We start from the raw sequence: 21,696 nt of genomic DNA, 5'->3' as shown, positions 1-21,696 counted from the left end.
CATCAACAAAACACTCTTTTTGCTGTCACATCAATTACGGCTACCATTTATTTCAGGGTACTTAACCAGTAAGGAATCGAACCCCAGACCGTAAGAAGTACTTCTAAAGCCTGAGCATCCGCCCGAACCTCTGGGGCAACCCTTGGGCGTGTAGGCTCATATCGAGTTTTACTACGAGTATGAGTTATTTTAGTTGTCAGGTTTATTGTTTGATCAAATAAGATCGTCTTCTGGGTTAATTTTTTGCATGCATTACTTAAAAAATTCAATCCTTACAAAATAAACGATCATAACGCAAGACAAACATGTATCTTAGAGCGTTCAATCATGTCTATGAACATCCTTATTTTCTGGCTGAAATTAAGATGGTCAATCGTTCAATGGAGTGGAAAACCGTTTGGTGGTCGCCTTATGAAAAAGGAGATGATGGCTGTCAATCAATCAATGTGCTAAGGAAAGGGGATTTAAAGGCAAACCAGCTGGAGTACCATCAATTGGTACGGTGTTGTGTAATGGTATATGCAGTACTGTGTTGCGCACTTTCGAATCGTCGGATTGTGCGTCCGACGGCTTGGATGTACGATCCGATGGTTCGAATGTGCGCAGCACATACAACACCAACCCGAAGTCTGAGTAGCATAGTGGATATTATTCCCAATGCTGTTTTTCTTTTTCCAAGCAAAAAAAAAAAAAAAAAGAAAAAAACTTTTCTTTTTATTACTCCATAAGGAAAATATATGGAGGAAAAATCCAATAGCAGAATTAGAGTGTGGTTGGACAATATTTTTTCGATATTGTTGTCATTTTCTTTTGGTTGTTTTTTTTTTTTCTTTAATTTTTTGTTAGCTTCATGATAACTTCTCTTGAAAAAAATGAAATTTCACTATCTTTAGTATCTTTAGCTAGAGTCGTCTAATCTAGGCTTTTTTTTTTTACTTCGCCCTAAATTTAACAAATTTTTTTTTTTGTTTTCTTATCGAGATGAATGATGAATTTAAGAATTTCGAAAAATTAGTACTAAACAAGAGAATCATTAAACATCATTAATATTCATTGTCTTTGAGAAAAATTAAGTTACGCAAAGTAGTGGACTTTTGCTAAGCAAAAAGGGTGAAGGAGGAGGCGAGCGGGTATAGCAACCTTTGTTGGACGTGACCATAAAGACTCGTAGCGGATCTCGGGAGGACGAAAGAGCAAGGGTACTTTGCAACATGCTCCCACTTCCCACAAAACAAATTCGCTATACATACGGATCGTTGGCCACCTTTAATCTAAAGCAAAACCATTCATTTCCCCTCTTTCATTTTATGGAAAAAATAAACACACCAGCCAATTAAAACCTTCCCATCTCAAGATTAAAACAGCATCTTTAACTGTTAATCTATTTCCTATCTTCAATTACAAGTGACACAACCAGACCTTCCCTTCTCTCTCTCTCTCTCTCTCTCTCCAATCTGTATCAGCTAAAGCAGTGAAGGTAACTCACTCCCTCATTTCATGCATCAAAAATTCAAAAATGTCTTGATTCAACCAAGAATGTTCTTCTTACCATAGTCTTATGCTGCCAAGGCAAAAGGCAGAAGCAAACCACTAATGGAAAGGTTCAAGGCCAGAGCACCTCCATATTCTTGCATTTTCTTGCTCTTTCTCGCACTTTCTAGTTCTTTCCCTCCAAACAATCATGGCTCCGCAACTGCACAACAACAAAAACAACAACCCATCAAAACAATCGTGGTGTTGGTTCTGGAAAACAGGTCTTTCGATCACATGATAGGGTGGATGAAGAATTCCATCAACCCATCGATCAATGGGGTCACGGGTGAGGAGTGCAACCCGGTTTCCACAAAAGCCCAGGACCCACAATCCATCTGCTTCAAGGACGATGCCGAGTTCGTGGACCCGGATCCGGGTCACTCGTTTGAGGCAGTGGAGCAGCAGGTATTCGGGTCTAACCTCAGTAGCATCCCTTCAATGACTGGGTTTGTGGAACAAGCACTTTCCCTGTCACAAAACCTCTCCCACACTGTTATGAAAGGATTTAAGCCGAAAAACATACCCATTTTCGCAGAATTAGTTCGCGAATTCGCGGTTTTCGACAGGTGGTTCTCTTCGATTCCGGGTCCAACCCAACCCAACAGGCTATTTGTTTACTCAGCAACTTCCCATGGTTCAACCAGCCATATGAAAAAGCAGTTAGCCATAGGGTACCCACAGCAGACCATATTTGACTCACTTCACCACAATGGGTACAGCTTTGGAATTTACTTCCAAACCATACCCACAACTTTGTTTTACAGAAACTTGAGGAAATTGAAGTACATATTCAAGTTCCATCACTTTGATTTGAAGTTCAAGAAAGATGCTAGAGAGGGTAAACTGCCTAATTTGTCGGTGATCGAGCCGAGGTACTTTGACTTGAAGGGGATGGCAGCAAATGATGATCATCCATCCCATGATGTGGCTGATGGGCAGAAGTTAGTGAAGGAGGTTTATGAGGCACTGAGGGGGAGTCCTCAGTGGAATGAGACACTTTTGGTTATCACTTATGATGAGCATGGGGGGTTTTATGACCATGTTCAGACACCTTTTGAAAATATTCCAAACCCCGATGGGAATACCGGCCCTGCCCCATATTTCTTCAAGTTTGATCGGCTTGGAGTTAGGGTTCCGACGATTATGGTGTCTCCTTGGATCAAGAAAGGAACTGGTGAGTTGCTAAATTTTCAAGAATTGAGAACTTGTTAGCTTTCCTCAATTAGTGTACGCGCCTACGCAGTGAACTATGTGGAATCCGAGTAATCTTTGTCAATATCAGGAATGTGGGTGTCAAATTAATTAAGATTGCTTGAATTTCACTATGACAAATTGACTTGAGTCTGAATATTTAACAGCTTTAGTTTGACTAATCCTCCTTGCTTAGAAAAGTCTCCTGGTCTTTTGTCAATTGTGTTTTTCTAGACTGCTGAAAGAAGTGATTTTTTTGTTACTGGATTGACCTTTTCAGAGGTCCAGATGTGTTCTTATAATGCAGTTTCTTGTGGTGGTGTTTTGATTCCTATCATTGTTGATCCCTGTTGTCTATGTATGTAGTGATAAGCAGCCCAGAAGGACCTGCTCCGAACTCCGAATACGAGCACTCTTCGATCCCTGCAACCATAAAGAAAATGTTCAACCTCTCCTCTAACTTCTTGACTCATAGAGACGCTTGGGCTGGCACGTTTGAGCAGGTTGTCGGAGAGTTAACTTCTCCCAGAACTGATTGCCCGGGTACGTCTCTTCTAAACTCACCACTTATTGCAAATATTACAACACAATCGAGATCACTACCTGTTAAGAAATACAACTCCGAATCAGGCAAGAATTCGACCACATCTTAAAATGATGGGAGAAAGATAAATCATGAAGTAGCAGGGGTCATTGACTCATACACCATTGCTAACCAGAAAAAAGGAAGCGTAGGCCATCCTCCAAATCTTACATACATATTCCACTTTGTTGACACTGAGAAGTTAGGGCTTACGCCTTATCATACTTTTCAGGATATTGATGATAAGATTACAAATAAATTGCATTGGCTGATTATACGAAAAATGAAAAAACGACGGCATGACCTAAGACATGTACAAAACCTGTCACGAGCTTCAACCCAGTTCTATAATGTATTGCTACATTTACAACTTCAAATAATAAGGGCTTACCAGAAACAAAATTTTCATGGATTTTGTCTTGAATTGGAAGCAGAGGTCCTGCCGGAAGTGGCTCCTTTGAGAACCACAGAAGCAGATGAAAGCAAGGGGTTATCGGAGTTTCAGAGTGAGGTGGTCCAACTGGCTGCAGTTCTGAACGGCGACCACTTTCTGAGCAGCTTCCCGGATGAGATGAGCAAGAAAATGAACGTAAAGGAAGCCCATAAGTACGTGAAGGGTGCTGTGTCGAGGTTCATAAGAGCGAGCAAAGAGGCCATAAAGCTGGGAGCCGATGAGTCTGCCATTGTAGACATGAGATCCTCCCTCACTACCAGATCTTCAGTCCACAACTAGTAAATTTATCTTAATTACACCCTTTTTTGTTGGTCTTGTCTCAGTTTTCTCTAGTTGATCAGATCTTCAGGAATATCTTCTCTTAGTCAACCCTTAAGACTCATTCAAGATAGCTGATTGAATGTGTACAAATGACCAATTTAAGTGTCTTCAGAAATATATTGGTGTCGGCGAGTTTGCATGGTGGAAAACTGGAAATCTGTACAGCCCCAATAGTCTTCAAACATGGTAATGAAATTATAATCTGCAAAGCAGGCCATAACAACTTGTTTCACCTCAGAAACAGGAGGAGATTACGGCTGCATGAAATTTGTAGTACCTTGGCTGTTTTTTTCTTCTGATATTATCCAGCCCAATGGACCGACTAATCCGGGACACCTATCTCACGGTCTTTTAGCAGGGGCCCCAACTAAAGCTGGGACAAAGTTTCGTATTGACAGCCGGCCTAGCAGAGGTACACACTGAATCTGAGTTGATATTTAGCATCAGTGGCAATGAACTCGAGGGAATGTTGACAATGGGCTGTACGGTATGTCTAACATCATACTGGGAAGAAGCACAACCTTTTCCTGCATTTCCTCCATCCAAACACAGGTTATGCAGAATAGTCTTGTTGTTCAATCTTTGCACAGCTGAGTTACAACAACAGAAAATGTCTTCATCTTCCTAAGAGGCCAAGAATGGACACATGACTGACAAACAGTGGATGCATGCTTTAATTATCTGATAAAATATGCACCCACAAGGCCACAATCAATCAATCCAAGGACGATTTCAATGGATAAATATGCAGCTTCACAGGACCAACATAAAGAGATCAAGTATAACCACCCAAACATAATCTCAGACTCAAATCTCGACAATCATGTGCCCACTTTCAAGACATAATCACAGTCTATGGTTTGAAAATTTTGAAACAATTGTTTTGGTTTGCAAGTGCGTGCAACAATGGAGACAGAGACGCGTAATTGCTGCACAAAATCTGAAATCACTGCACTCTGAAAATGAGAGAGATCTTGGAGATGGATTATAGTGAAAGCGTGTTTTCTCCAAGAGGTGGTTCACTTTTTCATCACGAGTACAATAAAGACGAGCTATGCACCACACTTGCACAAGAGGAACTTAGAATTTGATCAAACAAAATTAAAGACGAGCTAAAAATCCCCATGGTAAATAAGTGCACACATGGTTGTATAGGTATAGATTTTTCACTAGTTCGGCAATGCAGCTCAAATGGTAGCACTGCAAACTGCACCAAGGCACACACAAAGCGCCAATGGGCACTAGCCCAATTGGCATCTCCTCCAGGGTTCGAGCCCCGTCATGGGCGTTTGGGATTTAAGGCTATCAATAGTTTGTGAAATCTCTTATCGACTAACCTACTAACTCCTCACTAACCACTAACCTCCCTTTGATGTATAGAATTTTTTTTTTGCTACACACAAAGAGGGGAAATTAATCATTCAATCACACACTACCAATAACGGGTAATGCCTCGCTAACAACCCATAGGGTTAGTTCACCTCCCACCAAAGGCGCCTTGGACTGAATTGGGAAGAAATTAGTTGAGGTGTGCATAAATTGACCCTTGCACCCCTAAATAAAATAGGAAAAACAAAAGAGAATATGCTTTGCCAACGTCCCAAACCAATTGGATAAAATAGAAAAAAAAAATTCCCAAACCAGAGCTTGGTCTTCCAAATTCCTCAGATTCAGCGTGGTCTGCAGCAGGGGATGTTGAACTGGCATCATCTGCTTTTGCCTATGATAGCACCAAGATCAGACGATATAAGCTCAATCAACAGCAAAAGAAAATAAAAAAATCTTGGTTTCTCCTTCCCAACTGGACCAGAAAACTAGCACATAGAGAGAGAGAGAGAGAGAGAGAGAGAGAGAGAGAGGAACAAAAAGACGTCGACAGCAGGGTTCGAACCTGCGCGGGCGAAGCCCAACAGATTTCAAGTCTGTCTCCTTAACCACTCGGACATATCGACTCTGATTCCCAATCAAACTAAATCAAAAAAATTATATTCTTATGTATCTTTCATAAAAATATTTCTTGATTTTTACTGTTATTTAATATTACTCCAATCTCATTTGGGTGAATTTGGATTGAAAAGTTAAGTAGCTTATTTTTTTGTCTTTATTTGAATTTTTTTTTGTATTTGTTCATTTTGCATCAAACTTTTGCGACTTATTAATTCGTCTCGACGAGAAGAATAGAAAAAGTAAAAAAAATAAAATTCAACTCATAATTTTTTAATAAAGATAAAAATAAGTCAAAAATACAAAAAAAAAATACTTAATTTTGTCTTTTTAAAAAAAATTAGGAGTTTCGATCAAAATTTTATACTTTTCCGATTCCTCTCGCCAAGACGAATTAATAAGTTTCAAAAGTTTAACGTAAAATTAACAAATGTAGTTTTTTTTAATAAAGACAAAAAATAAGTTACTATTACACTTTTAAAGCCAAATCTACCATTTGTCTCCGCACCTCTTGAAAGAGTTATGAAATTTAATAATATACCCTTTTCAGCTTATCTACAATTAATTGCAGAAAAGCGTGTGCGATTCAATCTGAACCGTTCATCTTGATAATCAGTGATTCAGATTTTCCGAAACTTTTACCAGTAAAAGCATGTTCTTATCGGTAAAAATAAAAAAATAAATCTGGACCATTAAAAATACCATCCTACGGTTGCGATCACTTAAATCGCACATCTGCAATCGAAAACTGGACAGACAGATTCTTTCTAACCTAACCATAAGCAGATAAGCTTACTTTTTCTCCCAAGAAATTCTAAAAATACCCTTATCCATATAGTGTTAGTCTGAAATTTTTACAAATGGGTTAAGGAGAAACTCAATAGTATGGATAATTATTTTGAATTCGAATAGAATCAAACGAAGCTCTTGGTTTGGTTGTTTTTTGTTTATTTTATTTTTTGCATGAAACTCGCCGAGCTACTTCGAGGAGATAGATGGTTTTTACTTTTAAAAAAACTTCTACATACATGATTTATGTAGAAACAAATATGTATGTATAAGCGGTTCGATAGAATTATAATCATCCCACTTGTTAATAACACCCTCTACCGATAACTAATCCTCCTTATTGTCATATTTCTATTTGCTACTTTATTCTCATTTCATTCTTGTTTGTTTGTTTGTTTCTTTTTCTTTTGTTTGAAATATATGATTTCACATTTATTTTCAGTATTTTTATTTCGTCCCTCTAGGATATCCGATAAAATCGAAACGATAAAAGGACATTTTTAGGAGAATTGATTTTCACACTTTTCTTTTGTCTGAGTGCACTCTTTTTTTTTTAATGTAGTAATGTGAAATTACAAAATTATCCTTCGTACTTTTTGTCATTTACACATGAAAAAAATAATCATATAATTTTATATTATTACAAAATAAAAAATAAAATGCACTCAAACAAAAAAGGAGTTTGAAAATCAATTTGCTATTTGTATTTCCAGCCAGCGTTAAAAAATTGAATTGGTTAAGCCCAAACACATGCCCGCATAGGAGGGAAGGGGATAGATAACAAACATGAGTTCCAGTGCACATCTTCTCTCTCCATTCCCACCACCACTATCCAATCACTCTTCAACCCTTAGAAACTCCCCACACCGTCTAACCCCATCGCTAAATCCTCAAGAACTCAACGCAAAGCCCTCTCTGCTCAAGAATCTACTCTCCTTATCCCTTGCCTTGGCCCTAACTTCTCCGCTACCTTCTCTAGCAACCCCTTCTCTCAACTCCCCACCTTCTTTGCCCACCACTCCATTCTCTCAATCCAAGAACTTGCCCACAGGGTTGGACAATGGGTATCTCCCCAATCACATTGCCTTCAATTGGTTCATATCTGTTTCGCTAATTTCAGGTTATTATGTGTTTAGTGTCCGTTACCTTTAATGGGTTGACCCCCGTCCCGAAATTAGTCCCGTGCACGGAAGATGGCCCAGACATTCGGTTATCCAAAAAAAATTGCTTATTTAGGTCACTGTATATGTTTAGGACCCGTTACTTTTATTGGGTTCATCTCAATTTGCTAATTTATGTCAGTTTTTATGTTTATTGACCACTGCCTTTAGTGGGCTAATCTCAATTTTGCGAATTTAGGTCATTCTGTGTTTAGCACTCCGTTGCCTTTTTATGGGTCTATCTCAAGTTGCTAATTCCCAGTTTGATAATAGTGATAAATGGATGAGATTCGTTTGGAGATAAGATTAGGATTGAAATTGGTAATGAGAAGGGATTGATAATGAGTATGTTTGTTTGTTTGGGATGAGATTAGATGATGAGATTGGATTGATAGAAGAAATTGGTAATGAGAAAGGGATTGAGATTGGACTATGAATACCAAGTCCCAAGGGGTATTGCTAATACCCCTTAAAGGCCCGTTTGATAACAGTAATAAATGGTTGGGATTCACAAGGAGATGAGATTAGGATTGAGATTGGTAATGAGAATGGATTGGTAATGAGATGGGATTGGTGATGAGTATGTTTGTTTGAGATGAGATTAGATGATGAGATTATTAATATCATGTTTGTTTCACATGGGATAGGATTGGATTTAGTATACATTTCCGTTTTTGCCCTTCACATGGGATAGGATTGGTGAGGAGATAGGATTGGTGAAGGCTATTTTTGTATTTGTGCATTGGCAAAGAGGGAATTGGATTATTAATACCAAGTGGGAGAGGCCCTTCTCAATCCCCCCTAATACCCACCTTGCTAGTCCTAAGGACTAATAATCCCAACCCATTTGGGTTACCAAACACAATATTAATAATCCTTTGGCATTGGATTACCAATCCCAACCCCTTGGAGGTTTATCAAACGGGCCCTTAAAGTCCGGCTTCCTCATCCCATGGGATTCACAATCCAGGGCCATTTGTGTTACCAAACATGGAATTACCGAAGGGACTATTAGTCCAGTCCCATGGCCGAATCAAGTTATCAAACGGTATGTCCAGTTACTCCAGTACCCATTAGCTTGAATGGGTTCATCTCCATTGGTTAGTTTAGGTTTTTGTAAATTTAGTATCATTTTCCCTTTATAATGGGTTCATCTCAGATTTCTTATTAAGATCCTATTGCGTTTGGTGTTTATGTCTTTGTGTCACTAGTGAATTTGATGTTTTGTTCTTGCAGGAAAATCAGACCTTGTCCATCGATAAACCCTGGTTGCGTTTCAACGAATCCACAATCATCATCATTCGCATTCCCTTGGAGTATTCCTGAAAATAGTTCAGGCAATGCTATTAAGGTCTAGACAACATACATGTTTTCATTTGCATGAAGTGGTGATCTTGTATAAATCTGAATTTGATTTGTCGATGCTTTTCTTTGTGTTGCAGAAACTAGAAGATGCTATTATGGAAACACAGAAAAACGCAAAGATTCAGGTTGTTGAAGATATCCCAGATGGTAATTAGCCTGACCTCAACTGAAACAAGAAGCATTAGAAGATTGAAACAAATATTCGCATGTCCATAATCACATGTAGAGGCATATACGCATGCCGTGTGTGAGTGTGTGTGCAGATGCAATATGATGTTCCCTAAGGAAAACTGGAAAATCTTTAAGCAATTGGCAAGTGTCAATTTATTAGCTTCAACCAAAAACTGGCTGACAAAATGGAAGAGATGTTGAAATAGAGCCAAATTATGATCTATTTGTATGCAGTAGTGTCACTGCTAGTAGGAAAATTGGTATTGTTACTTTGTCCGTATCTTCACTGACATGGAGTCAAATCCAGGCCAATATTTGCAAGCTGAGATTGATGGAGGGTTTGGTCGAGATGTTATTGAATTTTTGGTGAAAGGAGATATGGTTGCTTATAGATGTATGGCTACAAAGGTAACATATGTATATCCTTTCACCACAGCCTTGGGGGATTCAAAGGGGCAAGAACAAAGAATGAAGAAGATCCTGGACCAGTTGGGGTGGTTATCTCCAAGTTTTGATTCCATGGATTTGAACTATTGAGTTATGTAATTATGTGTTTTACATAGCCAAATTGAATCAACCCTTTAAACAACAATTCCGATTCATCCAATTTTAGATATCTGTTACAATTGGCTTGTACTTAATCTTTGCAAGTTAATTCTGGGTTCAAATCCCGACAACCCATTGTCATATCGAGATGGTATGTATAGGTATGTATAGGAATCTATTCTATTTTGCACTTTACGCATTTACAAAAATTGGTTGACACAGGCACATAAGTCATATTGTAAGGTTGATAACAAGCCTTCCATTTTGTATTTATGAAATACGTTATCTTGGGAGTCCAGGAGAATGTGATAGCAGAGAAGCACAATTTCTTTATATATGCTTACTTCTTGTCATCCATTACTTCAGGAAGTGCTCTGATTTTGTAGCTATGCTGACATAATTTTTGTTTGATGTTCATGCGACATCGATTGATTGCTTGTATAGAATAGGTCATTCCAGTGATGGACTCTGTTAATCCAGTATGCCAGATGTGCTACACTAGCTGCCCTTGTACTCGAACTTGTGTTTGTTTTGATTGCTAGCTAAGTTTTTGTCAGTGTGGGAACTGGTTTAATATGGTAATAGAAAAGAAATATTGACTAAATATCAACCAACTAAATGGTACTAGTACATTGTGGGTTGTCAGGCTTGCTATATAATTTGCCTGAAGTGTGTTAAATTTGAACTTCCCACTCATCTGCATCTTGTGGAAACAAAGCATTCATGAATTCCACGTAAAGAATGGTGATTTGTTCATGGCCGCACACATGCTATATCTGGTTTCATCGATCTCATTCATTCGAGTAGCTGATTAGTTTTGATATACACGAGCAATCTCGAAGGCCATTGACCACTCTTTCAAATATTCTGACAGAGTAAAAGGTCTCATTATCATACCTTTGATATCCTTGACAAACTGATGCCCTCATCTCCGTGAAATCTAAGGAACAAACACGGAACCCTAAATGCAGGCATCACACAGTAAGTCTATCTCTTTGGATATGATGCAGGTAGCACTCTTGTTTCTTGAATCCATTCCTCTTGTGATGGATATGTGGAGTTGGAAGAATGTTTTTAGATAACTTAGGTGTCCGAACCAACTTACGCGCATCTCGACTAATTCTTGGGAGGTCAATCCCCCGTCCACTAACAGGGTGCTCAATTAGAGCCGGGACAAAGCTTCGTGTCAGAGTTCGAAGATATTGTGCACGTGTCCTCACAATACAGGTATCCTCCCTCCCTCTTTCCTGTTTAGTTGTTTTCAACTACCTTGAGAGCGTACAAAGAGTAGCTGAATTAATGTGTTAAAGAGTGGTAGATGAGTTGGTGAAGTTTTGAATAGTCTGGAGATACCAGTCTTGTCTTTTTTCATTCTTTTAAGAAGAAACAGCTATTCATTTTGTACAACAAAATTCGAGTATATGTTCATATTTGACCCCATGGCTCCGCCCCTGATTCTATCAAAGCTCATTTGGATAGCTGAGATCTAATTGGAAAACTCATTTGATTATAATTAACTTGAACTGTGAAGTTTCTTCCCGTAGGACGAGAAGATTGATCATTAGCAATGTTTCAAAGTATGTCTAGGCCAGCTATTGCGCACCTCGACTAATTCCGAAACTTCAACCGGGCAAACCCTCCAATGGCCCCAAGGCTTGTTATGTTTGGCTTTCAAGAGATTCGAACATGTGACCGTTAGAGGACAAACAATTATTAGCTTTCTTGTGGCCACTTGGCCAAACCCCTTGGGGTTAAACGTACGCTACTTTCTGAAGTTGTATGCTTGTATTCTAGTTACATTATTACCGAACTACAGCCAAAATTTCAGATACCATGTTAGGTTCAATGATCTGTGATGGTGTTTCCTTTAGTCTGGTTCCAGAATATCATCTTTTCTTCTTAAATAACCAGGTGTCTCTGTGCCATTTTATGGGCACCTCGACTGATTCCAAAGCTTTAAAATTAACGATAGAATTAACTCCCAACGGTCTCAAGGTTTTTTGACAGGCGGTGTTATAAAAATTTTGAGTTTGGAGAGTAAACTCCTTACTTGCTAGTTGCTAGTATCATTTTTTTTTTGGTACTTCGGAAAATGCTAGTTGCTATCATGTTTCCACTCGACCAATCTCTTCGGATTTGTCAGAACTTCGTTTTACTATTTGATGTTTTTGCTCAACCCACTGCATAACTTCGGTCAGTTAGCTTAGATTTGGAGTTTGTTTTCTCATTTTAGGAAAGGATATTGATTTTCGCACTCTGAAATTTACCATATGCACTCCAAAAGTTGAGGGCGAAAATCAATTGCCTATAATCCCAAAAGTGGAGCGCGAAAAATCAATCCCAAAAGTGGAGCATGAAAGATCAATCGCTATATGCAGTTGAATTTCACACTCCACTTTCGCTATATGCAGTTGAATTTCACAATTTCGCACTCTACTTTTGGAGTGCAGATGAAAATCAATTTCCTTTAAGAAATACTAATACGGTAAATAATGCAAGGCAATGCCGTGAGCACTTTTACTAGATAAGACCCCATCTAATCATATAGTAATATTTTCAACATCCAAAGTTGAGCACTTTTTTTAATGTTAGTTTTTCAGTTGCGTGTAAAATATACCTATCAAAATTCTAAGGTAGGTAGATTATTGGTTTCGATTGTTCAAATTGCTTGACGGAAGCGGGGCTGCTGTGAGCAAACGTGCAGTTGCGCCCATCTCACGGCAGTGCCCCACCTCGCTTGACTATCAAGTGCAGAAAAAAGCTGGTAGATGCTAGTCAATCTAGGGTCTCGATCACTCCAAGTGTTAACAAAATTTGCCCATTATTTTACACAATTACACACATTGGACAAGTTTTACCAAAAAAAAATACACCGATTGGACTTTTCTTTCTCTTTCTTAATACTCCAGTAATTTGGGAGATTACTTTTGTTGCTTGTTTATTTTCATTTGGCAATGCCGTGAATCGCTCATGTTGTGCCAAGGATGGAAAAAAGATCATAGCATTTGATTGTGAAAGCAGGGGAGGGGAGGGGTCACATGCATGTAAGGGTCATCATCGGGCCGGATCGGCTTAGCCTGTCAAGTCACTACCTAAGTCCAGCCCGGGCGGGTTGGGCTGAGTGGGTTTTTTTCTTTTGCAAGCCGGGCGGACTTCGGGATAAATGATGGCCCTTAGTCACATGGCATGTAGAGTTGTACTCTGGTGAAAAGTCTTCCCAACCGGCTCTGGAGATATAAAATACAGGAGTTAAGTATATTTGGACTTTCTTGATCAAAAATAGTAACAAAAACAAAAACTACTCCAAAAGAATGGAGTAATGAATACCATGTTCTTTTGCTAGAGGATTCGGAGCAATTCAAGTATAAATAATTTCTCAGACTCGTGACCTATGAAAGATGCCTTCAATTCTCTGTACCCAGCTGGTTTTAATTTTTTGGTTTGATGGTCATGGGTGTTCGGGCCAACTTATGGGCACATTTGATTAGTTTCTTTTCAGTCCAATCAAAGATAGATCATTAATGCCAGAACTAGGGGCTTCACAGAGAAATTTCTTCCCTGCAGCCTTACTCCAAGAATCGAATTTTGGTCAATTGTATGGGGAATAAATCCACCAACCAACCAGGCTAACTTTGAGCTCGGTACCAACTTTGAGCTCGGTACCCAACTGTAGTACTATAATAAACCATGTTTCGGAGTATTTTTTTTACCAGTGTATCGTATAAATAATAAAATTGTAGAAAGTAAGACGACTACTTAGGTGTTGTTTCTTTTAGCTTTTTTTTTTTTGTTTTTCGGGTGTTTTAAAATTATGACTTTTACATATAAGGCAAACAACACCTTAATTGATTACTATATTGGAAATAGACAGAACAGTAGTTGGGGGTTTGTCTTTCTATTCAATGAAGCGCAATACATTATTTTCATATTCGGCAGGCGGCAGCCAAAAAAAAAAAAATTTCTTTGAGTTCCTTTTCAAATCCTCCCAGTAATTTCAAAAAAAAAAAAAAAAACCTCCCAGTCCATTTTATAGTTTTCCCAAAAGTAAGGGTTCTGTGTGAACGAAAAAAACTGTGGGTGTGGAATCTATAGACCCTCCTGCACGAGGAATTTTTGGGTGTCGGGAGGGTACCACATCATCCGGCCGATGTGGTGTCTAAGCAACACATCCGGACCGTTCGAAAGTGTATTGGATGGCCCAAATTGAAACACTCTTTCTCCTCTCATCCCAACACACACACACACACACACACTCTCTCTCTCTCTCTCTCTCTCTCTCTCTCTCCAAATTCGAGCTGTCCAAAATTGAAATGGACGGCTCGGATGCGCTGAGTGGGCACCATATAGTATCCGCTTGGCACTGAAAATCTTCTCCTTGTGCACAACAAATGACTTTGTGGGGCCTACCGCCTACGGCCTACCTTGTGGGCCTACACAAATGATTTGAGCTGTTATTATTTTAAAAATCTTTTTCGGATATTTTTGTAAAAAAATAAGCTTAATCGGGTCACTAGATATGATTGATGAAATCATTTAACTTTTTTTTTTTTTAATTTCAGAATTCAGAAAAAGTCTCAATGAAAAGTTAAACAATTAGATCACATATTTAGAATTTTTCGATTGAGGTAATTTTTGTATGGTCACAATCAATGACCCTTTTTTTTTTTTTTTTCCATATTTTAGGAGAATGTTAGTAGATGTTAGTGTTAGGGGAGAAGGGGGGGTGGGGTTTGAGCCGCCGACCTCATTATGGGCGTAAATGTTGGGCCATCGGGGCTAGCACCCCACATGCAAATTAATGAAATTAATGACTTGGCTCGGGTTATTTGCGTGGAATTCTGGAAGTGGGCTTCACAAAGAGGGAATCGAAAATTCTGCAGGCGCTTTCCTGTAGTGTACCCATTATGACAGATCCGGATCGTTTATTTTTGGCAATCAATGTTCAGATACGTTTGTTAACTTTGATCGGTTAAAATTAATTTTTACCGGTCAAAGTTAACCAACTTATTGAAACTATTGATTGTCGAGATGAATGATCCAGATCTGTCCTACAGGGTGCACTACACGGAGCGCCAACAGCGATGCACACAATAGGAGTATGTACCCAGTAGTCGAACTCGTGTGTGAAACATATAGTTCAATTTCTTTCATGTAAATGATGGCCGGTTAAAACAGCCGTTATTAACATTCCCAGTAATAATTTCACAAAGCTGCGCGATGCAGTACCAAATGATTGCCGACTTGCGGTGGCTTTCACAAGAAAAACAGAGCAAACAAGTGAAAAAGAAAAGGATCACGTTTTTCTAATACTTCCAGTCAACCAACAACCAACGATTACATCAACGAGCACTCTTCATCATTGTCATACTGTACGCATCTCGAATCTCAAAACTTCCGAGTCTACCCCAGAAACCCAGAGGCTCCCTCCAATCACTGGATCATGCCCATAATCCCGTGTTCTTGATCAATCAAGTTGAATCCATTGCTCCAAATCTATGAGTCAGTTAAAGGAGAAATCCAAGGCTTTCATCAACAACAGATGGCTGGTGTTCGTGGCCTCAATGTGGGTCCAGTCGTGTGCCGGGATTGGGTACTTGTTTGGGAGCATATCGCCGGTGATAAAGAGCGAAATGGGGTACAACCAGAGGCAAATCGCCATCTTGGGAGTGGCCAAAGATCTGGGGGACAGTATCGGGTTTATCGCGGGTAGTTTGTGCGAGATTTTGCCGATTTGGGCTGTTCTTAGCATTGGGGTGGTCCAGAATTTTGTTGGGTATGGCCTGCTTTGGCTCATTGTCTCTGACAAGTTGCCTAATTTGCCCTTGTGGGTGGTCAGTTCTCTCTCTCTCCCTCAAATTCTGTGTCTGTTTTATGTGTTTAGTAAGTGAATATATTCAGATAGGGACAATTGTAAACTGATGGTGGTTATGGTATTAGGTATGGATGAAGCAAAAAAGAAGTTGGGTTTTGTGACATCTAGTTGCGTTCTCTTTATTGTGCCTTCGTTCGAAATTTGGATGGTTGAATGAACACATGTGAGTTTACTTGATAGATTGGGCTTTTTAAGAGTTTACTAACATGGGGTCTCACTTTTCTGTCAATGTTCTTTGAAACTAGCAGATTCCATAGCCGGGAAGTGTATTGGTTTTGTTGCTGTATTGTCGTACAAAAATGCCAGAACCACACCCAAATCACAAACACATTTACACACCCACACTCACAAGTTGTGCGCTCTCCACACACTGGATGTGGTTGTACGATTTGGGTGTGATTCTAGACTTATTGATTGTCGAATTAGATTAGTCGCGAAAACAACCTATCCACTTGCAGACTGGGACTGCGTACATCCAACCCTTCTCCAGACCTGCTGTAGCGGGAGCCTCGTGCACTAGGTAGACCTTATTTATTTATTTTTTATAGTTCAATCATAGTGAGGATGGAAATTGAGATTTATGGTTAAGTTGGGGATTTTTAGTTAAGGGATGCATAATTTGAGCCGGATTACCTGATTGGAAGAGTCAGGCTGGACTCTCTCTATTCGGAGATTCTTAACCCATGAGAAATGACTGAGAAGTTCAGATGATTAGAATTGGATTGTTGTAAGCATAAGCTGTCTTTCTTGCTGCTGTTTGCACCAATAGACCAGATGCATCTAACCCAGGAGAAGTGACTAGTGAGAAGGTTAGATGGTTAGAATTGGATTGCTGTAAGCAGAAGCTGTTTTTCTTGCTGCTGTTTGCACCAATAGACCAGATGCATCTATGCTTATTGATTGACAAAATGAGAACCGAAGGCTCGTAGTTTCTTCAGACTGCCTCCACACCTTTTCCTTTTGTACACAAAGTAAAGTAGATATCTGTGTTGAAGCTCCAATGTTTTCGGGAATCGGTGTTCCTTGTTACATAACGACTTTTGCAAATGAAATGTATTCTCTCCCTCTCTTGTCATGCTTACAAATGTGTGGTAATTGAAGTTGAGTTTTTATGTCCTAAGAGAACAAAAGATGGTGTGCGGGTGGGGTGGGCTGGGGTTGTGTATGTGTGCGGGAGCTTTACTCAGAGGAGTTTCTAAAACTTGTACACTGGTTTGATGCATTATACTTGCAAAGGACAGCAAGTGCATGCTACTTTCAATGGAATATAGTTTGTTGAATACCAAGGTAATAACTTCTCCAGATTCGCTGAAATGTAGGGGTGTGCACGGGTCGGGTTCGGCCCCGGACCCGACCCCGATTGGTTGGGTATCGATTTTTTTGGCCCCGAACCGAACGAGTGGGAATAACTGTCCGCGTGCCCGATTTTTTTGGTCGGGTCGGGTCGGACCAAAACCGAAGTAATCTATATGAATTGGTCATCTTTTGGTCAGGTCGGGTAAGAAAAACAGCACTCCGAGCCCCGAACCGAAAACTGATTTTTTTTCAAAAAAATGGACCCGTACCCAACCGAACCACATGTTCGGCCCCGCCCGAAACCCTTCGGGTGAGGTCGGGTCTGTCGGGCCACGGGTTTTTTGCACACCCCTACTGAAAATGCATAATTACAGTCGTATAAAGATGTAGATGGCGTTGTTCACGGAATGCAAGGTATACATGTTTTTCAAATTGAATGTAGGATCCTGCAGGTTAGGTTAGGCTATTATATACTGGATGAGTGATAAGAAAAGGTAGTCATAGTGCTGCTATTACGGTGGTAGTGTAGACATATATTCAAGAGGATACACATACAAAGTATTCGCTGCATATCTGCAGCAAATATCAGCTAAGTTTTAGTACCTTTATTTTGTTCTGGCATTTAAATGATCTCATCACGTCTTTGAGCTAAGGTGAAGAAATAAATATTCTTAGTGTTCACCTCCTCTATGCTTCCAGGACTTGAGTGAGTTATATGCACCCATGGGACAGTAGACTATTTTGAGCCTTTCTAACTAACAGGACCAACTCAGATAAATAAAGAACATTTACAGGACCAACACAGGATAATTGTCATTTTACCTAATCGGCTACCTACAGTTATAAGAATCAAATTAGTATTTGATTGCTCCTGGACTGTGTTTGGATCGAGGATTCGGGAAAATTTGAAGGAAAGGAAATGGAAATGGTAAGGAAAGGACGCGGAAAAATGTTTCCGTTCCCAAATCCTGGATCCAAATATAGCTTTAAAGAACCATTAAATGAAGAAGAACCACATGTTAATAGCAGTTAGCTCTTCTTATATTACATGCACGTGTCATTCCTTCTGAGTTATACTTACACCCCATATTAACTTGCGCCTTTGAGTTGCATGATATTTGCTTTTGCATCTTTAGTATCCCCTTTCCACTATCTTTATAGAAATCCTTTAATCTGCTGGCATTTCTCCACATTGATAAGTAATTAATCTATCACTTCTGACTCATACCGACAAAATTTATAATTCACTTGCTGACACCACAAAGGGTGCCAATTTGGGTACTTACTGTTGCATCCATCATTCTGTGTGACTATATAATGGTATTGTTGTGAAATATTTTGTCTCTGAACCATGCTAAAATGGTTACTTCTTCAGTCCTTTTGTAATGAAAAATATGAAATCTCTGTGTCTGCAGCTGTGTGTTTCCATATTTGTTGGAACGAACGGAGAGACATACTTCAACACTGGAGCTTTGGTATCATGTGTTCAGAACTTTCCCAAAAGCCGTGGTCCCATAGTGGGGATACTGAAGGGATTCGCTGGTCTAAGTGGTGCTATTTTAACTCAACTGTATGCCTCAATCAACACTTCTAATCAGTCGACACTGATCTTGATGATCGCAGTTTGGCCCACTATTGTAGTCCTTTCTCTCATGTTCATTGTTAGACCAGTTGGAGGTCACAGACAAGTTAGATCATCCGATGATTCAAGTTTCTTGTTCACTTATGGTGTCTGTCTCGTTCTGGCAGCCTATTTGTTGGTCATTTTGTTGCTCGATGATATAGTAGATTTAAGCCAAACATTAATAACAATTTTCACAGTTGTGTTGATAATTATCATATTGCTTCCAGTAATGATACCTATAAGATTGAGTTTTTTCTTGGAACCAAGACTTCCGACAGAGGAGAGCCTTCTCCCTCAACCTCAAATACAAGAGGGGACTGAGGTCATTCTTAGTGAGGTTGAAGATGAGAAATCTGAAGGAGAAGAATCGCTTACAGCATCAGAAAGGCATAAGCGAATTGCTCAGTTGCAAGCTAAACTGTTTCAAGCAGCTGCTGAAGGAGCAGTCAGGGTCAAGCGAAAGAAAGGTCCACGTAGAGGAGAGAACTTCACTTTGCTACAGGCATTAGTGAAGGCAGATTTTTGGCTTATTTTTTTCTCCCTTGTACTGGCTTCCGGTTCCGGTTTGACAGTTGTTGACAATCTGGGTCAGATGTGCCTATCTCTGGGATATAGCGAGACACACATATTTGTATCCATGATTAGCATTTTCAACTTTCTTGGCCGTGTCGGTGGCGGGTTCATTTCTGAACTTATCATAAGGTATGTGATGTGATCTCATTCTTTCCCCATTTGTACCATACACATATTCGCTTTCTTGTGATGGTGTTATGCCATTTTCTTTATCCTGTTTTGTGTTCTTCATTACTAGGAACTATGGCTATCCCAGACCGGTGGCAATGGCTTTTGTACAAGTCTTTATGGCATGTGGTCTTTTTTATTATGCCATGGGTTGGCCAGGGGAAATATATGTTCTGACCGTGATAATAGGACTTGGATATGGAGCCCACTGGGCCATTATGCCAGCTGCAATCTCAGAACTGTTTGGCTTGAAAAGTTTCGGTGCATTATATAATTTCCTCACACTTGCAAGCCCAGCAGGTTCGTTAATTTTCTCTGGTGTTCTAGCAAGTGGCATATACGACTACGAAGCAGAAAAACAAGCTTCTCTTAAACAGAAGGCTTTGGGAGTTCTTATGGACGATGACTCACTCTCTTGTAGTGGTAGCATTTGTTACTCCATCACTTGTGGTATTTTGTCAGGATTATGTGCTATTGCAGCAGTGCTGAGTTCGATTGTTGTTTATCGGACCAAGAGTGTGTATACACAACTCTATGGAAAGCAGACTGTCTGAAACGCGCGAGGGGTGAAAAATCGTTGCTTATTTTGCTGCAAGTATGTGCCGGTTGAAATAATGCTGGAGCAACAAAATGGACTACATCAACCTGCTCGGGTTCCTAAACAGAAAACCAAAGAACAGATGGCATCACTATTTTTCAATTTTGTTACTTTGGCCGGAAGGAGTCCGTTATGTATTGGCAGTAGAATGAAGACCATTGCTCTTTATTGATTTTCTAGCACAATGTACCGGAATAGATTCTCCTTGAGCAGTTCATTTCCTACTTTTTTAAAATGGGAATATATTATTCTTCTGTAAAACATGAGCCAGGATCCAGATTTGTATTTCAGACTGTTGTATAAGCAATAAATACCAATGACATTCATGTCACGGTTTCCAATTCATTCTCAGATCTTCTTTTTCCATTCTCTGATTCATTTCTTGGCTCTAGTGAGATACTTTACCAGACTGAAAAATTTAGTGATTGCTGGTTTTGATGGAAGCTAATGGTACCTTAATCAGAACATCACCATAAGTTTCGCAATGCAAATATTTCCGGTGATTGATCTATGAGATAAAGCAGGGTATTAAACAACGTTGAATGTAAAGATTGTGATTTATCAATTGTGGTTGAGTAATGCTGCAGACGGACGGACACAGGTCCGGACACTGATGTGTCCGAAACCGTCCAGTACACTAGTTTGAAACCGTCCGATGCACGTGGAATGCACACACATAGGATAGTGCTCGAACACATCTGTGTTCGGATTCGTATCCCTTCATCCTTGTCTGTAGAATTTTTGTTTTTAGTTGGATATCGAGGCAGGAATTGGAAATTTCGGATTCCATAAGAAATCTGACCAAGTGTCTGCCTATCACTTGTAAAACTAGGCTTTCTTTGTGGAGGAAACTGCTAGTTTTCCTTGATACATTTCTAAATGGTTTGAAATGTTTGTTCCAGCAGGTTATTTCAGTTTACTGGCCTCCTTTTTAATCAACTTACCCAGAAATTGCAGTGTAAAAACTTTCCCATAAGATACAGAAAAGATCAAAAGGCACAAGTATCTAACAAGGGTGAAGCACCTATGACCTCTGTCAAATGAGGAAACACATCTATAACGGTCAGTGAGACAATTACTGAGAGTCATCCCTCTCCTATTCTACTCAGATTACCTTAATCACAGTGTGGACCTTAAAATCCTCCAACCAAGCTTTCATTAAATGGTCAGATTACACTGCATTTACTTCAGTTGAAAAATGAATATGGAACAATTTTTGAAGGAATGATGTACCTTGCATACATTAGACAGCTATGCATTGAACATGACAGTAATATCGAAAAATGGAGCACAAAATAGGTAAAAGTAATTGGAAAAAGTGAATTTTATTCCTAGTCCAGTTTCTCTTATAAGATGGCATATCTAGAGGACTCATGGTGACGCATTGAAGGACAAGGAAATATCATCTTCACATCTTCCCATTACACCTAATGTCATTAGGCTCAGCATAATATCCTACAAAGAAACCATATACATAAAAAGTTGAGGATTCGGTTCTTTAATTTGAA

General features: G+C 39.4%; 3 protein-coding genes, 1 long non-coding RNA gene and 1 other non-coding gene across 5 annotated transcripts; 3 read left to right on the top strand and 2 right to left on the bottom strand.

The window, feature by feature from the left end:
• Positions 1-1,263: 1,263 nt before the first annotated feature.
• On the top strand, positions 1,264-4,231 carry LOC131335178 (non-specific phospholipase C6). Its single transcript, XM_058370423.1, has 3 exons — positions 1,264-2,707; positions 3,091-3,267; positions 3,742-4,231. Exons 1-3 carry the CDS (start codon positions 1,594-1,596, stop codon positions 4,038-4,040), a joined length of 1,590 nt encoding a protein of 529 aa, XP_058226406.1. The 5' UTR covers positions 1,264-1,593; the 3' UTR covers positions 4,041-4,231.
• Positions 3,968-5,422, bottom strand: LOC131335179 (uncharacterized). Its single transcript, XR_009202449.1, has 2 exons — positions 4,360-5,422; positions 3,968-4,284 (listed from the first exon to the last, which is right to left on the bottom strand). It is a non-coding gene; the product is annotated as an uncharacterized LOC131335179 (long non-coding RNA).
• Positions 5,423-5,952: 530 nt separating this feature from the next.
• On the bottom strand, positions 5,953-6,034 carry TRNAS-UGA (transfer RNA serine (anticodon UGA)). Its single transcript has one exon. It is a non-coding gene; the product is annotated as a tRNA-Ser (tRNA).
• A 1,502-nt stretch (positions 6,035-7,536) lies between these two features.
• On the top strand, positions 7,537-10,137 carry LOC131335177 (thylakoid lumenal 17.9 kDa protein, chloroplastic). The gene is made up of 4 exons (XM_058370422.1): positions 7,537-7,879; positions 9,212-9,326; positions 9,418-9,487; positions 9,819-10,137. The coding sequence occupies exons 1-4, from the start codon at positions 7,602-7,604 to the stop codon at positions 10,046-10,048; spliced, it is 693 nt and encodes a 230-aa protein (XP_058226405.1). The 5' UTR covers positions 7,537-7,601; the 3' UTR covers positions 10,049-10,137.
• A 4,588-nt stretch (positions 10,138-14,725) lies between these two features.
• On the top strand, positions 14,726-20,533 carry LOC131335176 (protein NUCLEAR FUSION DEFECTIVE 4-like). The gene is made up of 3 exons (XM_058370421.1): positions 14,726-15,888; positions 18,641-19,551; positions 19,661-20,533. The coding sequence occupies exons 1-3, from the start codon at positions 15,553-15,555 to the stop codon at positions 20,142-20,144; spliced, it is 1,731 nt and encodes a 576-aa protein (XP_058226404.1). The 5' UTR covers positions 14,726-15,552; the 3' UTR covers positions 20,145-20,533.
• The last annotated feature ends 1,163 nt before the right edge of the window (positions 20,534-21,696 follow it).

This window comes from Rhododendron vialii, chromosome 8a (assembly GCF_030253575.1).
Source record: "Rhododendron vialii isolate Sample 1 chromosome 8a, ASM3025357v1".
Classification (NCBI taxonomy): domain Eukaryota; kingdom Viridiplantae; phylum Streptophyta; class Magnoliopsida; order Ericales; family Ericaceae; genus Rhododendron; species Rhododendron vialii.
The sequence above is the reverse complement of the archived record's forward strand: the minus strand, read 5'-3'. Positions and strand labels throughout refer to the sequence as shown.

Excerpts from the sequence above, each read along its gene's own strand:
- LOC131335178 (XM_058370423.1), top strand. The coding sequence starts at position 1,594 with ATGGAAAGGTTCAAGGCCAGAGCACCTCCATATTCTTGCATTTTCTTG. Across the intron at positions 2,708-3,090 it reads TTGGATCAAGAAAGGAACTG|TGATAAGCAGCCCAGAAGGA; the intron begins GTGAGTTGCTAA and ends CTATGTATGTAG. Across the intron at positions 3,268-3,741 it reads TCCCAGAACTGATTGCCCGG|AGGTCCTGCCGGAAGTGGCT; the intron begins GTACGTCTCTTC and ends AATTGGAAGCAG.
- LOC131335177 (XM_058370422.1), top strand. The coding sequence starts at position 7,602 with ATGAGTTCCAGTGCACATCTTCTCTCTCCATTCCCACCACCACTATCC. Across the intron at positions 7,880-9,211 it reads CCCACAGGGTTGGACAATGG|GAAAATCAGACCTTGTCCAT; the intron begins GTATCTCCCCAA and ends TTGTTCTTGCAG. Across the intron at positions 9,488-9,818 it reads TGTTGAAGATATCCCAGATG|GCCAATATTTGCAAGCTGAG; the intron begins GTAATTAGCCTG and ends AGTCAAATCCAG.
- LOC131335176 (XM_058370421.1), top strand. The coding sequence starts at position 15,553 with ATGAGTCAGTTAAAGGAGAAATCCAAGGCTTTCATCAACAACAGATGG. Across the intron at positions 15,889-18,640 it reads CTAATTTGCCCTTGTGGGTG|CTGTGTGTTTCCATATTTGT; the intron begins GTCAGTTCTCTC and ends CTGTGTCTGCAG. Across the intron at positions 19,552-19,660 it reads ATTTCTGAACTTATCATAAG|GAACTATGGCTATCCCAGAC; the intron begins GTATGTGATGTG and ends CTTCATTACTAG.